At 57.6% G+C, this 15120-nt stretch overlaps 2 protein-coding genes across 2 annotated transcripts; one reads left to right on the top strand and one right to left on the bottom strand.

Moving 5' to 3' along the window:
- Positions 1 to 5617: 5617 nt before the first annotated feature.
- SNCB (synuclein beta) lies at positions 5618 to 9812 on the bottom strand. The gene is made up of 6 exons (XM_064161901.1): positions 9721 to 9812; positions 9443 to 9570; positions 7958 to 7996; positions 7495 to 7613; positions 6589 to 6678; positions 5618 to 6373 (listed from the first exon to the last, which is right to left on the bottom strand). Exons 2-6 carry the CDS (start codon positions 9561 to 9563, stop codon positions 6341 to 6343), a joined length of 402 nt encoding a protein of 133 aa, XP_064017971.1. The 5' UTR covers positions 9564 to 9570; positions 9721 to 9812; the 3' UTR covers positions 5618 to 6340.
- Positions 9813 to 10619: 807 nt separating this feature from the next.
- Positions 10620 to 12337, top strand: EIF4E1B (eukaryotic translation initiation factor 4E family member 1B). The gene is made up of 7 exons (XM_064161900.1): positions 10620 to 10721; positions 10881 to 10969; positions 11062 to 11157; positions 11290 to 11353; positions 11556 to 11669; positions 11770 to 11909; positions 12020 to 12337. Exons 1-7 carry the CDS (start codon positions 10692 to 10694, stop codon positions 12132 to 12134), a joined length of 648 nt encoding a protein of 215 aa, XP_064017970.1. The 5' UTR covers positions 10620 to 10691; the 3' UTR covers positions 12135 to 12337.
- The last annotated feature ends 2783 nt before the right edge of the window (positions 12338 to 15120 follow it).

The raw sequence follows: 15120 nt of genomic DNA, 5'->3' as shown, positions 1-15120 counted from the left end.
TGCCTGCATTCACCAAGTTCACGATTGCAGTGGTCACCTCCTCCCCCAGGGGAGAAAGCAGCTGGCAGAAAACACCTGCCTGCCTTACCCGGTCTTTTCCAGATGTTCCTTTTGGTGGCGCCATGGCGGGTGTGAGGATCGATCCAAGGAAATACTCGTTGAGTTCACTCCTCTCCTTCCCCCAGCGGCAGCCCATAACTCACGCTCCATTTGCACAGCCCTCCCTCTCCCTGCGGATCACAGCAATGCACTCTGACAAGTGGGGGGAGACGTTTGTAGTGAGTAACACTCACCCAGTGACTGTGAAAAGCAGGTTGGGGTGGGGAAGGGGGTGGTGGACTCTGGTTTATGCGTCAGTGCATCCGACCAGAGAGACACTGAAGGAGTCTGGAGTAGGGATGCTGCTGCCGCTGCCGGCTGTGCTGGGGGAAGGTGCAAATCAGTGAGGGGATGGGAATGCGGGAAGCAAAAGGATCAGGACTTTGCATGTCACTGTTTTTGTTTGGTTTTGTTCAGGGTGCCCATTTGCTGTGAATGAACTCCCTGGAGAGGTTAGGGTGTGCCCTGCACAGCCAGTGCAGTGCAGCTGCCAGATGCTGTACCTTGGATCTGTGACTTTTGTTGGGGCCTGTAGTAACAGCTGTGCTATGTTATTCTTGCACAGAAGCATGAGCTGGAGAAGATAACAAGGCATTTTACTGTAGAAATGGCCAAGAAGGGATTCATAGGTAAGAGCTGTCCTGGTTCTGTAAGCAGTCAGAGGAGTGGGCAGCAGTTGCATGGCTGGGCAGAGGCAGAGGCAGACACTCCCTTACTGCCTATTTGGAGCCCTCACTGTCCTGCGGCTCTGCTGTTCAGTCACTGCTTTGGTCTGTGAATTTGGCGCAGGCATAGCCTTGTGTGGTGCCAAGCACGGTGGGGCTGGACAGTGTTCTCACCCGGGTGTTGGTCTGCATTCCCACTGGCCTGCACAGTGGCAGGGCAGAGTAAAGGTTTCTCCCACCTCAGCCCAAGATAGAGGAGCCAGGGTCTGGTCACACAGCAAAGACCCTTACATTCCCTCTTTACTTAGAGATATTGGAAAGGGACATGGCAAAGATCTTGTGAAAGCCAAAGACGTTCATGCCTGAGGGATGCTGGGGAGACCCTGGGGCGTGGGCAGCATCAAGGAACTCTTTGGTGTGCTCAGAGATGTGACCACCCTGCAGAAATCCCCTGGCTATGCATGTGCCATTGGCTGGACCAGAGCAATTGAACTGCAAAGACAAGATCTAACAGAGTTTTTATCTCTGCAGGGCCTGGGATTGATGTGTTGGCCCCTGATGTCAGCACTGGGGAGTGGGAGATGTCCTGGATAGCTGACACCTACACCCACACACTGGGGTACCATGTAAGCTCTAACAGTGCTGGTTTGGAGCCTGGCATACTGTGGGCACTATGGGCTTTTTTGTCCAGGGGCCCTTGCCAGTGAGTTGCTTTAGGTTTAGCTGAGGCTCAGGGTAGGCTGTGAGAAGCTGAGGCTTGGGGAAAGTCCCATCTGGAGGACCTGTACCAAGTGAGGCTGTAATCCTGTTCTGCCCATGTCAGCCTCACAGGACATCAATGCCCAGGTGTGTGTGACAGGAAAGCCTGCCAGCCAGGGAGGCATCCACGGGCGACACTCGGCCACTGGGCAGGGAGTCCTGCATGGCATCGAGAACTACATCACCAACACAGACTTACATGGACTGCACCAGCCTGAGCCCTGGCATCTCCGGCAAGACCTTTGTGCTGCTGGTGAGCGTTCAGCGACAGCTCTGCAGAGGACACTTCCTCAGGACTTTGCTGCCCCTCCTTTCCAAGAGAGCTTTCAGTCTCAGCTCCTGCAATGCTGTCTGGACATGATTTCCCAAACTTCTCCTCACCCTGTGGCAGTCAGCACTCGTTTGAGTAGTATTTCAGACCTGCTGTGTGCTGATTGGTTTCTAAGAGCCAAGCTCTCAGAAATTTGAACCAGGAGCCAAGGGATGCTGTGCTGCTGACACTGCACAGGCACTCCTCTGTAGCCATCCCACCCAAAAGCACCCATAAAATGGAAGCTATGACTGACCTGTGTCACCTCACCACAGGCAGAGTGGTGAGGTGGCAGGACACAAGGGGCTTTGCCAGAACGAGTGAAAAGAGTTAACCCCAGTGACAATGTGATGTTTCTGTCACCTCCAAACCACGTACAGTGAGCTATGTTGTTACCCACAGTAAAGATCCTGCTTGTTCACACAGCCCCCATCTTTTCTGGGTCTCCTTTGGATCTGGCCCTCACCCGCCCTCACTTTGCCCAGCGTCCTGGGAGCTAGCTGGAACCCTGTGGGTGCCGGACTGCCTTTTCCCCTCTCCTCCTTGCTTGCAACCGTGGTGAGCTGCTTCCCCCTGCTGTAACTCCGGCAGCTCCAGCTCTCGGCCAGGCACTGCTGCCAGAATCCACTGCCCGCTGTGCCTGCTCCCTGCTGAGGCCTCTGCTTTTTGCAAGACAGAAATAAATGAGAGCTGCAGAGCTGAAGTCCTGCCCGCATCCGGCACTCTGCGCTTTCCTCCGACAGCTCGCTCCCAGCACAGCTTTCTGCTGCAGGGAAGAGGTTTTGAACCAAGGCTGCACCCAGAGCTGCTGCCCACAGGGCTCTCCGGAATGGCCCTGTCTTTGCTCAGCCCTTTCCTTTATGCACATCCTTCTGCTTCTCTGACACGACAGGGAATCACACAATATGAGGTTACAAGGGACCTCGAGGATCATTGAATCATAGAATCAGTCAGGGTTGGAAGGGACCACAAGGATGATCTAGTTCTAACCCCTCTGACATGGGCAGGGACACCCTACCCTAGATCAGGCTGGCCACAGCCTCATCCAGCCTGGCCTTAAAGACCTCCAGGGGTGGGGCCTCAACCACCTCCCTGGGCAACCCATTCCAGGCTCTCACCACTCTCATGCTCAACAACTTCCTCCTCACATCCAGTCTGAATCTACCCACCTCTAGCTTTGCTCCATTCCTCCTAGTCCTGTCACTCCCTAGTAGCCTAAAAAGTCTCTCCCTGGCCTTTTTGTAGGTCCCCTTCAGATACTGGAAGGCCACAATAAGGTCACCTCAGATCATCTGGTCCAGCCTTTCCTGGGAAAAGCACAATTTCAATAAGATAGCCCAGTACCCTGTGTAGATGAATATTAAAAGTGTCCAAAGTTGGAGACTCCATCTCTTCCCTGGGGAGATAATTCCAGTGGCTGATTGTTCTGATGAAAAAATTTCCTTTTGTGGCCAATCAGCATCTTCCTGGGAGTAACTGGTACCCATTACCCCTCATCTTTTCTGTGTGACTCCTTGGTAAAGGGAGTCTCCATCTTCTTTGCAGCCACCTTTTAATTTCTGAAACATGATAATGGAACAAAGAATGAGAAGGCTGAAGTCCTTGGATACTGCTTGCATAATTTTGCCGTGTTTGGGGGTTGGATTTGCAGCCTCAGGAACCAGTGTTGCTTTTAGGAGCTGCACCAATCTGGCAAGTGCTCTGGGGCAGACAGTACAAAATCATCTCTTCCTGTAAGGAGAGCTGAGCTACCCCCATGCTGCCCTGTGTTGGTGTCATTGCAGTTAGTTGCACCTCCTCAATGTGAGGTGCAAGAGGATTACTTGGATTGTGCCTAGCTGCTGTGTGGTGCTCACCAAGGAAATGTGGTGCTCACTGGATGTGTTTTCTATCAGGATCAACTCTTACAAACTGAATGGCATGCTGTGTTTGGAACATCATGTCCAGAGATCTAGAGATGAAAAAGGCAGGCTGAGCTGGAATCCCACATCCCACAGGCTCTGTTTCTCACAGCCTTCTAACTCACCAAGGAGGTCTCTGTCCTGCCAGGTCCTAGTCTCCATCCAGCCAAAACACTTACCAGGAACTTCTAAATCAGGGACTCCTGTTTATGCTTCTTGGCCCAAGCTCCTGAGGCTGGGCAGGGTGGCTGTCACCAGAGCAGAGGGTCACTTTTCAGTGCTTGTCCCCATGACTTGCCTCTCCCCAGACTGTCTCTGCTCTGTGCTGCTGCAGGGCTTTGGCAAAGTGGGGCTGCACACCATGAAGTACCTGCATGAGTACAGAGTGTGCTGTATTTGTGTTGGGGAAACAGATGGAGCCATTTACAATTCCAGAGGCATTGATCCCAAGGAACTAGAAGACTACGAGCAGGTGAGTTGAGCCCAGCCAACTCAGCTTTTCTTCTTAGCAAGGAGCAATCAGTGCTTGTCTCTGAAATGCCCCCAGGAGGCTGCCTGTTATCTCCTGCAGAGCCAGCTCTGGGTGCAGCACTCAACAACTGCAGGATGCTCTTGCTCATTGCAGGGCCATGGCACCATAGTTGGTTTCCCAAAAGCAGAGCGCTATGATGGCAGCATCCTGGAGGTGCCCTGTGGCATCCTCATCCCTGCCACGGCTGAGAAGCAGCTCATGAGGGAGAATGCACCCCGGGTGCAGGCGAAGGTACAGACCATTTGTGGCTCTGTCCTAAACCCTTTACAGCCTTCTGGACTCTAGAAGAAGATGTGATGGTGCCAGTTTGGGTCTTCTTGCTCATGGTTGGCAGAATTGGACAAGAGAAGGAAAAAAATAGTTAGCTGTAGGGGAGGTGACAGCCCAGGGCAGAGACAGCCTCAAGAACAGCTGTCTTGGTCTGTTTAGTAACACGTGGTGGGTGCTGCAAGCACTGCTGCATCTGGTGCAGGCACAGGGAGCAGAGCCAGGGCAGAGATTTGCAAGCATCAGCAAACCTGTTGTGTGTCCATGCTGACTGCTGCAGCTTCACTCCTTGCCTGCAAAGCTAGCATGGGTGGAGGATTTAATCTGAGGCTGACTGGGGACACAGACTGTGTCAGTGGTCCTGCCCTGGAGGAGCTTAAGGCCCAAGAACTGTGCTTTTAAGTGGGCACAGGAACCCCTGCTGTGGTGGACATCACTTAGTGGTGTGTGGCACCCACTTGCCCTTGGGGTGGTCATACTGCAGCTGAGCAAGCCATGGGTGCCAGCCATGTCCCTGACCCCAAGGGGAGCAGGGAAGGTGGGGGAAACAGCAGAGGAGAGGCTCCTCTTCATTTTTCACGTCTAGCACAATATCAGGATGAATCTCTAGGATGTACCTTACAAACAGCAGCAAATCCTGCTGCCAGCAGGGCTGAGGGAAGCCTGCACCCAGCATCTGACCCCCTATGCTAGCACAGCACCTATTGGGATGCAGCCAGTGCTTGAGTCCAGGACTACACCCAGCCTCATCCTGGCTTGAGCCTCCAAGGGCTCCCTGCACTCACCTGCAAACAAAAACCACTGCATCCAGTGCACAGGCAAATGGCATGGGGATGCTGCCTGAGTCCCAGGCCTCAACCAGAGCGTAACTGACCCAGGTCATGGTGACCTGCTGCTGATGCAGCAGTAAACAGGCAGGAAGGCATCTTGCTGTCATGACAACCCAGTCTTGCCCACTCTTCCAGCCATAAGGGTTCAGGTAGTCTGCCCCAGCTCCTCACTCTTCTTCCCAAAACTACCCCTGCCGCCAAAGCACAGGGCTGCCCCTTTCCCCACAGGGAACTCACAACCAGGACCAGGGAGCTACAGACAAGAGTTGGCTTTATTCACAGAAACGGGGGCAGCTGTGTCACTGGCAGCTGCCCTCGTATTGCACATCCAGCGACAGGGGCCCGGGGGGGGGTATCCATGCCACGTCACAACACAGCGTCGGCACTATGGGGCCTCGGGGCAGGGCGCGCGGGCACCATCACCACCCAGCAGGCCGGGAAGCAGGCTTGGGCGCCAAGGATTCACAAAGGCAAAAGACCTGTCCACCCATAGATAGAGAGATAGATATGTAAAAAAAAATACCTCCATGATGACCAGAGCAGAGCCACAAGGACACGCGTGCAAGCAGAATGTACAGCAGCCCGAGCAGGTAACCATGCTTCGTACAGACACGGACACGCTGGGATGCAGCCAGGGTTTATGGCGCTGGGAGGGAGACAGAGCCATAAACCCAGGCCTCACACACACACACACACACACACACACACTAGCCCCTGTGGGCAGTGCCCATGGCTTGGGCACACACCAGGGCTCGGGAGCTTGGACACAGAGGGGTTTTCTCACTGCTAGACACGGTACAGAAACACAGACATGGTCCCTTGGAACGGAACTGGAGGAAGAACTTGTGAGCGAACAGGGCAGGGGCACCCCTGCTCCTCCCTGGCACATAGGCCCTGGCCAGGAACGGCAGAGGAGGAGCAGGGGGCTCCTGGCGGTTCGTTGTGCTGCTGGTGGAAGAGGCGAGGATGGGGGTCCATTATGCCTCTGGCTCGTATTCCTGGTATTCCTCCTGCAGAGTGGAGAGAAAAAGCACTAGCAAAAGAGTCCAGGTGGGGCACAGAGCCTCTGTTCCCTCAGCCCCACAGCAGCCTGCTCTCCAGGCTGAAGAGCTGCATGTACGGGGAGTAGGCACACTCTGAGCTTTGCTTCAGAGAGCAGTGGTCATTGGCACACTTACTGCTAGAAGCCAGTGCCCTCTGCAACCTTGCTACTCCATCCAATTACCTGTGGGGGCTCCTCGTAGTTCTCCCCCTCTGGCTCCAGCAGCGGCTCAACCAGTGGCTCCTCAACAGCCTCCTGGGCCACCTCCTCAGGCTGGGGGTGAAATGGGGCATCAATTCCAAGCACACATGCCCCACACAGCATCCACCCTCCCTGACCCTGCCAGACTGGGGGGCATATGGCAGAAATCAGCAGTGAAGCCAGGATATACTGGGGGTCCCATGTGGGGAGCACCAGTGCGGGGCCCACTGACACCCCAAGCACACACCAGACTGCCTAACTGGAAGGCAACAAGGGTCTATGGGAGCAAGACCTGGGTAAACATGCCCCTGCACCACTTCCAGCCCCAACCCCAGGCAGATGATGGTTGCTGGCACCATGTGGGCCCTGCGGAAGCATCCTGCATGCCTGGCAGGGTAGGGCGGTGCTGGGTAAGCCCTCCCTGGGGCTGGCAGAGTGGTTGGCAGGAAGGCAAGAGGAAAGGGGGGCAGCCGATCCCCCTGTGCAGCAGCAGTGGCAGCAGTGGCCTCATTTCTTCAACTGATGCTATTTTGGGCTAAGCTGGAAGCCAACAGCTCATGGGAGCAGCGAGATGCGGACCCGCCACCCCTCCCCATCCCTCGGCTCCCGCAGCTGTCAGGTCAGCTCGCAGCTGCTGGAGTGATGCGCGACGTCCCTACACCACTGGCCGCCATGCAGGAGCCTGTGAACGCACACGTCCACAGCGGCTGCACATGCAGCTGGCACGCTTGGGGCAGTGACACTGGTCTGCTCTGGCCATAGGCAGAGCAGCTGGGGACCCTTGGGGTCCCTCCCACAGGAATGGGGAGTAGCCAAGGGGCTCCTCATCAAGCCTCAGGACATGCCAGCTTCCCCATGGGCATAGCAGTGGCCAGGAGGAAGTCTCACCTTCAGGTCCGCAGGGAACTCCTCCTTCTTCACCAGCCCAGTGGCTGCCGCTATGTTGCCAGCTCCTGAGAACGCTGCTTCGCCCAGCTGGGATGCCTGCTCCTTTGCTTTCTCAGCCACTGCAAGAGCCAGGGGTGCCTATCGGTGCACATCCATGCCAGGGAGGGATGCCCAGCTGCACCTCCGTGTCCAGCATCACCCTGCAGTGAGGCTGGTGGGGAGTCACTGAGCAAGATCAAGCCCTCCCTACCCAGGCATTGGGGTGGGGAGGGGGCCAGGACACTGCTCTGCACCTAGGCAGGGAGTGCGAGCAGCCACAACAAATCCTTAATTGCAGGCCCTGTTATATAAGAGGCTTTAGCTGGGTGACATCAGCCCCTCAATTAGCCTCTGATCTTGTTAACATGGCCACGCTCTCCAGGCCAGAGGAGTACTGCATTGGGCAGACAGAGGGGACGCATACCTGAGGTGACACCTTGCACCACGCCTTGAGTTTTACTTCCTGGAGGTAGAAAGAGAAAGAGATGCAGTTAGAGGTGTCAGCAGACAGGCTCTGCCATGTGCCCAAGACCCATCCTGCCTGCACCCCAGCCTGGCCATGCTAGAGTGCTAAGCACCCTCTGGGCTCCCCACAAGGCACTTCCAATCCCTTCAGGAGCCCAGGCTGGGGCAGCACAGAGCCACCACTGTGTGCCAGGCAGGGCAGAAACCCCAGAGCCCAGCGCCATGCTGGGGAACAGCCAGGCAGGGTGAATGTCAGCCATGCTGCTGAGAAAAGCCTACTGCGGGAGCTACAATCCGCATCCAGAGATGGTGCCAAAATGGCACAAGAAACCCTGCTGCCACAGTGGCCTGGGGCTGGTTTCTGCTGCTGGCTGTGCTGACCTTGCCAGACTCCCTTCAGGCAGAGTGACACTTCCCACAAATACCAGGACACCTGTGCTAGTTTGAAGATAGCTAGAATGTTTTGGTGAGAACTAGATCATAGGCTGTGAAAGGAAAACAATGATGATGTCCCATGGGATGGGAGCAAGGTGCCTGTGACAGGGGAGGGAAAGGCTGGATAGCTCCTACAGGATGGGGTCTTGAGGTGCTCCTTGAGCTGTTGGGTCTCAGCTCAGGGCATGCACCCTTGGGCAACATGAGAGTCCAGGGAAGGTACCTGCCACTGCCTCGGGGAACAGCTCCAGGGCCTCAGATTTCCACTCCGGAGGGAGTGGGACAGAGCCCCAGTCCTTTGGTCTCCCTCCTGCTGCAGGCAGGGGTGGCCTCCGCTCTCTCCCTGAGCAGCCCAACACCACAGCCTGGCACTGAGCCTGCCCAGAAGCTGCCTCCTCTCTGCCAGCAATAGCTTCTAGGACTTGGCCCTGAAAGCACTCTGGCCCCTTGGGGTAGTGTGGAGGGAATCCCCAGAGTGCTGGGAAGATGCCAGCAGAGCCGTGGGGTGGGATATGCTCCAGGGGGAAGAGCGTTTCTTTGGGCCCCCAGCCAGGAGCATTCCAGCCCTGGGTTACCACCTCCATCACAGCCTCTCAGCGCACCTGCCCCAGATCATCCTTAGTGAGGTACCGCGGGACCCTCGGACTCAGATCATCAGGAGACGCAGGGGGTTCGGCCCTCGGGGGTGGGGGGTGTCCCATGCCCTCAGCTTGGGGACCAGCCTCGACCTTGCACTGCGGGGGCCCATCCTCCTGTCTGTCTGCGTGTGGCCCGTGCGCAGGGCACTGCGGGCACCGGCCCCTGCCCCGGGGCACCCCGCTGGCAGCGCGGTCTTGGCGGGGAAGGGGCAGGGGCAGAGGCAGGCTGCGGGGAGGGAGTCCGAGGACAGGTGGGATCGGCAAGGGCAAACGCAGGAGCAGGCAAGGGCAGGCGGAGGGGGCAGGCAGAGGACGGGCAGGGATTAAGCCCAGGAGCACGCAGGGTGCAGGCAGGCCGAGCCAGCTCTTACCGACATAGAGGACCCCTTCCTTGGTCTTCTCGGCAGCCTCGGCCACCCCCTGCTTAGTCTTCTCGGCGGCGGCGACCACCCCCTCCTTGGCCTTGGACAAGCCCTTCATGAACACCTCCATGGCGGCTCTGCGGGGAGAGGCCGCACGGCTTCACCCCGCCCCGGCCCCCCCGCCCCGGTCCGGCCCGGCCCCGCTCCCGCCCGCCCCGCGCATCCCCGCGCATCCCTCCCCGGTCCCGCCGGCCCCACCTCGGACCCGTCCCCGCCGCCCGCCCGACCTGTCTCGCTGGCGGCGGGGACGGGCGGGCCGGGCCGAGCCGGGCCGGGCTGCGGCGGGGCGGGCTCAGTGCGGCTGTGCCGGGGCCGCGCCGCGCTGCGCCGCGCCGCGCTGCGCCGTGATGTGCGGGGGGTATCGCGCCGCGCTGAGCCGTGACCGGCCGAGCCGTGGCCGGCCGCCCCCGCAGCGCGACAGACTGGCACACCCAAGACGGTCCCACACCTCGCACCTTCTCCACATCCCCATCCACCTTGATCCCATCCCACGCTATCCCTATGCTTTCCTGTCCTAGTCCCCATCACATCCCATCCGCGTCGCACCCTCTCCCTGCCTCATCTTTTGATACTGATCCCATCCTCTCCCGTCAATAAGCTGTCCCCATCCCATCCAGACACTGGCCCATCCTGGCCCATCTTTTTCCCGTCAATTCTTGTCCCTCTCCCACCTCTTCCATGTTCTACTCTGTCGCTATGCCATTGCTGCCTCCCATCCTATCCTGATCCTATCCCCTTCTCATGACCTCATCCCACTCCATTCCCATCTCACCCTGTCCCTACTCCATCCAGTTCCAATCCGATCCCTTCACCATTACATCCCACACTGCCCCCATTCGATTTCTATCCCATGTTCTTCCCATCCCATCCTACCCTGATTCCATCCTTTCCATCACATCCCCACTCCCCATCCTGATGCTACCTTGTCTTGTCTGTGCACCATTCTGTTCTATCCCCTAGCACACAATCCTGGTCCCAAGCTTCACCACTCCCACCTTATCCCATTCTATCACCTCCCATTGATTACATCCCGCCCTGACTCCTTGCTTTCATCTCTCAGCTCCCTGCCCTATGGTAGAGAATCCGCCCATCCACCTGCCCTCCAGGGAGGGGCAGGCCCAGCACTCCCACCCCATCAGCTGCAGCTGGGACACCTGCCTGTGAGTACTTAAGAGGTGGAGCAGTAGGAGAGGTGCCTATGCTGGGCAGGATGGCTACAGGGGAGCGGGTGAGTGCTCTGCTGGAGCTTAGGTGTCCTCTTTGTCCCTTCGGGGCTCCTGGCTTTAGAACTCACCTCACACTGGTGGGAGGGGGGAGGTGTAGTGGTGCAGGATCCTTGCTGAGGTGCTTGTAGTGGTGCTCACTTGGGCTATCCCTCTTTCCCCAGCGCAGGCAAGAGGAGCGAAAGCAGCGAAGGGCTCAGCAGCAAGAGCTGCTCCTGGCAGAAAGCCTAGGCAAGCACCCTCTGCAGAACAGGTATGGGGGGGCCTGGCCATAGACAGCCTCTCCCAGTGCTGGGAATAAGGTTTCCAGCTCAGCTGAGCCCCCCAAATCCTCTCCTTTCCTAGATGGGCACTGTGGTTCTTCAAGAATGACAAGAGCAAGATGTGGCAGGCAAACCTGCGCCTCGTCACCAAGTTCAGCACTGTGGAGGACTTCTGGGCGTGAGTGTGCCATGGGTGACCAATGTGCTGCCTCCGGAGGGGCCCTGGGGTTTGGGGTCTAGGCCAGTGGGGGGCGCTGGAGGTTTCTGAGGGGCTTCTCATCTTTCTGTGTTTTGTCTCCACGTGACACAGGCTGTACAATCATATCCAGCTTGCCAGCAAGCTCACGTCTGGTTGTGACTACTCCCTGTTCAAGGTGTGACACCCCCTCTGCTGCAGTCCCTCCTGAGAGCCCCCTACAGCACCCAGCATTATGGGAGCACACCAAGTACTGGTGGTGCTGGCAGGGTACCCTTGCTATGGAGTGGTAGGGGAAGCCTGGCTGGGTGCTCACAGCTCCTCAGGCTGGCTCTGGCCCAGTTCTTGGTGCCCTCAACCATGTCCTTGTCTATCCCTAGGATGGCATTGAGCCAATGTGGGAGGACAGCCAGAACAAGCGTGGTGGGCGCTGGCTCATTACCCTGGCCAAGCAGCAGCGCCATACTGAGCTGGACAGTTTCTGGCTGGAAACGGTGAGTGAAACCCTACTTGGGCTGGCCCGTGGGCTCCTGACAGTAGATCAATGTCAAGCCCCGGTGGAACTCTCCTGGGCTCCTGTTCTCCTCCTGGCAGCTGCTGTGTCTCATCGGGGAGATGTTTGATGACTACAGTGATGAGGTGTGTGGGGCCGTGATTAACATCCGTGCTAAGGGAGACAAGATTGCCATCTGGACCCGGGAAGCGGAGAACCGTGAAGGGGTCACCCACATCGGGTAATGCACCTTCATGGGGGGAGCTGTGCAGGGCCAGGTTTGGGGAATGAAGTCCCTGGGAGGGGGAGAAGCAATGCTGCCCCATTCACAGAGCCTCTTGTCTCCTCTAGGCGCATCTACAAGGAGCACCTGGGCCTGCCACAGAAGATGGCCATTGGGTACCAGGCCCATGCAGACACAGCCACCAAAAGTGGCTCCCTTGCCAAGACCAAGTTTGTGGTGTGACTGTGAGGAGAGGGGGAAGCTGCCCGCAGGGTCCCACTGTTCCATATTGTGATGAATGTCTGCAACTGGTGTGATCTGTGTTTTCCAGGGCTGGGGCAGACCTCCAGCATGCTGGGAGGGGTAGCAATGTATTACTGTGTCCTGTATCTGCCTGCTGGGTAAAGAGAGGCTGGGAGCAGAAAACTGGTATCACTTGCACATCACTGTGGACTCAGAGCACTGTGTCTGTCCCCTGGAACCAGTACCTCTGGATATAATGTACAGAAGGATGCAGGGCTCAGTCCTCTCCTTGCCAAGGCATGAGCACAGCTCACTGCCCTATGAGCTTGAGTAAGGGAGCAGCTATTCTGGGTCAGCCTGGCCTAGGAAGCTAGTCTTAGTCTCTCCCAAATCACTGCGGTGGGATATGGCTCTGCCTTCTTGGGAAGACCAATTCCACAGCCAAGGGCTGTCCAGTGTCCCTATACGGGTGGTACTGGGGCTGCAACACAGCATTGTCCCCATACTGTTCACTTTGGGTAGTGTTTGCCTCTCACAGGCTACCTGCAGCACAGGTGCCAAGAAGTTTATTTGCATTCCAAATGTTTGTTGGTGCCAGGCCTGCAGGTTCACAGCCATGGTCTGCTGAGCCCTGGGAGTTGCAGGCTCTTCTATAGACCCATGTCTGCTTCTGTCCTAGCCCTAGTTGTAGAGGGGCTCCTGTAGTCCTCCCCTGCTCCAGACTAGGCTCTGTCCTTTAATGTTTCATTTGTGTTTGATGGTTGTATCTGTCCTCTCCTGCATATTCAGATTCTTGAAGAGGAGCTGCCTGTTCCCCTCCTGGTAGTACTGCCTATACTTGAGGATTCATGGCAGCTCTTCTTCAGGAGAAGACTCCTCTGGGAGTGTCTGGGCAGCTCTAGCTCAGTCCAGTGTTGCACTCTGACCAGGGCAGCACTTCCAGCCCACCTGTACCTCTCTGAGCCCAGAGCTGAGTCTGTTTGGCTCCCACCACTGCATGGTGCCTGTGCTGCCTCCATGCTGTCCTGCCTGCACCTGGTGTTTACAGAGACAAACTTGCCCTTTTGCAGGATGAGCTATGTCTCTGCTGTTGCAGTTGGTTGAGGAGTGTCCAGCTGCAGCTCTGCAGGCAGGTATTGCAGTCATAGCACCCTGGGTCTTTGGTACAGCCTTGTAGGGCTTGATGAGCCCTGCCAAACCCTGAGACTCAGCTGCCATTAGAAACACAGAATCATTTAGGGTGAAAAGGGCCTTTTTGGGGGAAAAAAAGTCCATCTGCTCTGCAGGTCTCCTGGAGCTGCCCTGCACTGCCACCTGTGCCAAGGCAGGGATGTGGGAGCTCATAGCAGGTATGCAGTGTGCCAAACCCCATTCCCCTATCTTTGCCTTTTGTGCTGGCCCTGGGCCACTTCTCTCTTACAGGCACAAGGGGGACAGGACCCTCCTGCCTTACCTGTGGGGCTGCCAGGGAATGGTGCGGGCGCTACTGTACCCACGGCTGGAGGCAGAAGCAGGCAGGGAGTGAGGAACAGCATTATGGGGGTGACAGGACTCCCGAGCCCGCGCCTCCTGCACCGTTCCCCTCTTGCCACACGATGGCGCCACTCGCCCGACCTTAGCCAGCTCCGACGCGACACGGCTGGCAGCCTGCCCTGCCTGCAGTGGGGTCCCTGCCCGCTGCGGTGTCTCAGTTGCCCTGCCTACAGCAGGGTACCCCTTGCCCGTAGAATTGGGGCAGAGCTGCCCCAGCCCGTGCACGCACACACTCTGCTCCTCCGGTGGTGAGAAGCAGGCAGAAGCCATGCGTGGGGCATGGGTTTTGGGACTGGCAGGCCTGAAGGTGGAGAGGAGGGCACAAGGTTGCAGCCAATCCAACACTCCATTAATGGCTCTGCTTTGTGCTTCCCCCAGGTGGCAGGAAGGGAGTGAGGGGCAGGGGCTACCTCTCCCTCTGCTCCTTGATCTGATAGAGCCCCCTCACTCCAAGCTTCCACCTGCCTTTGGGGATGACAATCCCACCTCCTGGCCATACTGGCACGTGCTCCCTGTCCCCTCGCTCCCATGCTGGACACGGCAAGGCGGCTGTGCTCATGAGGTGCCATGCCACACCACGATGCCGAGGTTACCAGGGGGCTTGGTGGAGGAGGCTGCCACGTGGTTCACTGCCGTGTGTACAGCTGTGGTGGGATTTTGATTGACTGGAAGAATAATAGGGGCATTTATCTCCGTGGTTTTATGGGGCTCCTGTAGCTCAGCCAGATGGGGGGGGCTGGCAGTGCACACCCAGAGCCTTTGGGGGCATGATGGCCTCCATCCCCAACTCCTGCACACCAGGATCCCTGCATGGGGAGCAGTGGGTGCTGGGAGGTGAGGGGCACTTGAGGACCCTCCAAGTGGGCACAGCAGTTGTGAAGAGCCACCCAGCAAGCACAGCAGTATCAGTGCTGCCCTAGGCTTGTCTCATGCTGGGCAGCTGTCCCAGCTGGCAGCCGAGCTGGCAGCCCTGTCAATAATCATAATTAAAAATTAATACTAATCAAAAGGGAGAGGCAGATGGCAGCAGACATGCGGCAGGGCTGCAGGTGTGGGGGTAGCGGGGTGGGCAGGGCACTGGAGATAGGGAGGCCAGCAAGGACAAGGCGGGGACGGGGGGAGCAGGGTGCAGTGGGATAGGAGGTAGGAGCAGGGGCATCCATTGGGGTTGGGGGGATGCACTGTAAGGCACCCCCATGGAACAAGAGGGATGGGGGTCAGTGTGTCCAGTGTTGCTGTGGGGCAGGGAGGGCATGGAGACAGAAGCACAGTGTTGGGCTAGTGTGAGCAGGGGGACCTGTGTCCCCCTCTCTGAGTAACACAAGTTGATGGTACTAGGTGTCTGTGCCGGGTCACCTTGCTTGTGGCTGGCATGCAGCCAGGGCCAGGCATTGCTGGCCTGCGCTTCAGCTTGGCAGGCTGCCAGCCTGGCCTCTCCCTGCACCATCAGCTC

Source organism: Pogoniulus pusillus, chromosome 22 (genome assembly GCF_015220805.1).
Source record: "Pogoniulus pusillus isolate bPogPus1 chromosome 22, bPogPus1.pri, whole genome shotgun sequence".
In the NCBI taxonomy this organism is placed as follows: domain Eukaryota; kingdom Metazoa; phylum Chordata; class Aves; order Piciformes; family Lybiidae; genus Pogoniulus; species Pogoniulus pusillus.
The sequence above is the reverse complement of the archived record's forward strand: the minus strand, read 5'-3'. Positions and strand labels throughout refer to the sequence as shown.

Excerpts from the sequence above, each read along its gene's own strand:
- SNCB (XM_064161901.1), bottom strand. The coding sequence starts at position 9,563 with ATGGAGGTGTTCATGAAGGGCTTGTCCAAGGCCAAGGAGGGGGTGGTC. Across the intron at positions 7,614-7,957 it reads GGTGCAAGGTGTCACCTCAG|TGGCTGAGAAAGCAAAGGAG; the intron begins GTATGCGTCCCC and ends TGGCTCTTGCAG. Across the intron at positions 6,374-6,588 it reads ACTACGAGGAGCCCCCACAG|GAGGAATACCAGGAATACGA; the intron begins GTAATTGGATGG and ends TCCACTCTGCAG.
- EIF4E1B (XM_064161900.1), top strand. The coding sequence starts at position 10,692 with ATGCTGGGCAGGATGGCTACAGGGGAGCGG. Across the intron at positions 10,970-11,061 it reads AAGCACCCTCTGCAGAACAG|ATGGGCACTGTGGTTCTTCA; the intron begins GTATGGGGGGGC and ends CTCCTTTCCTAG. Across the intron at positions 11,670-11,769 it reads ACAGTTTCTGGCTGGAAACG|CTGCTGTGTCTCATCGGGGA; the intron begins GTGAGTGAAACC and ends TCCTCCTGGCAG.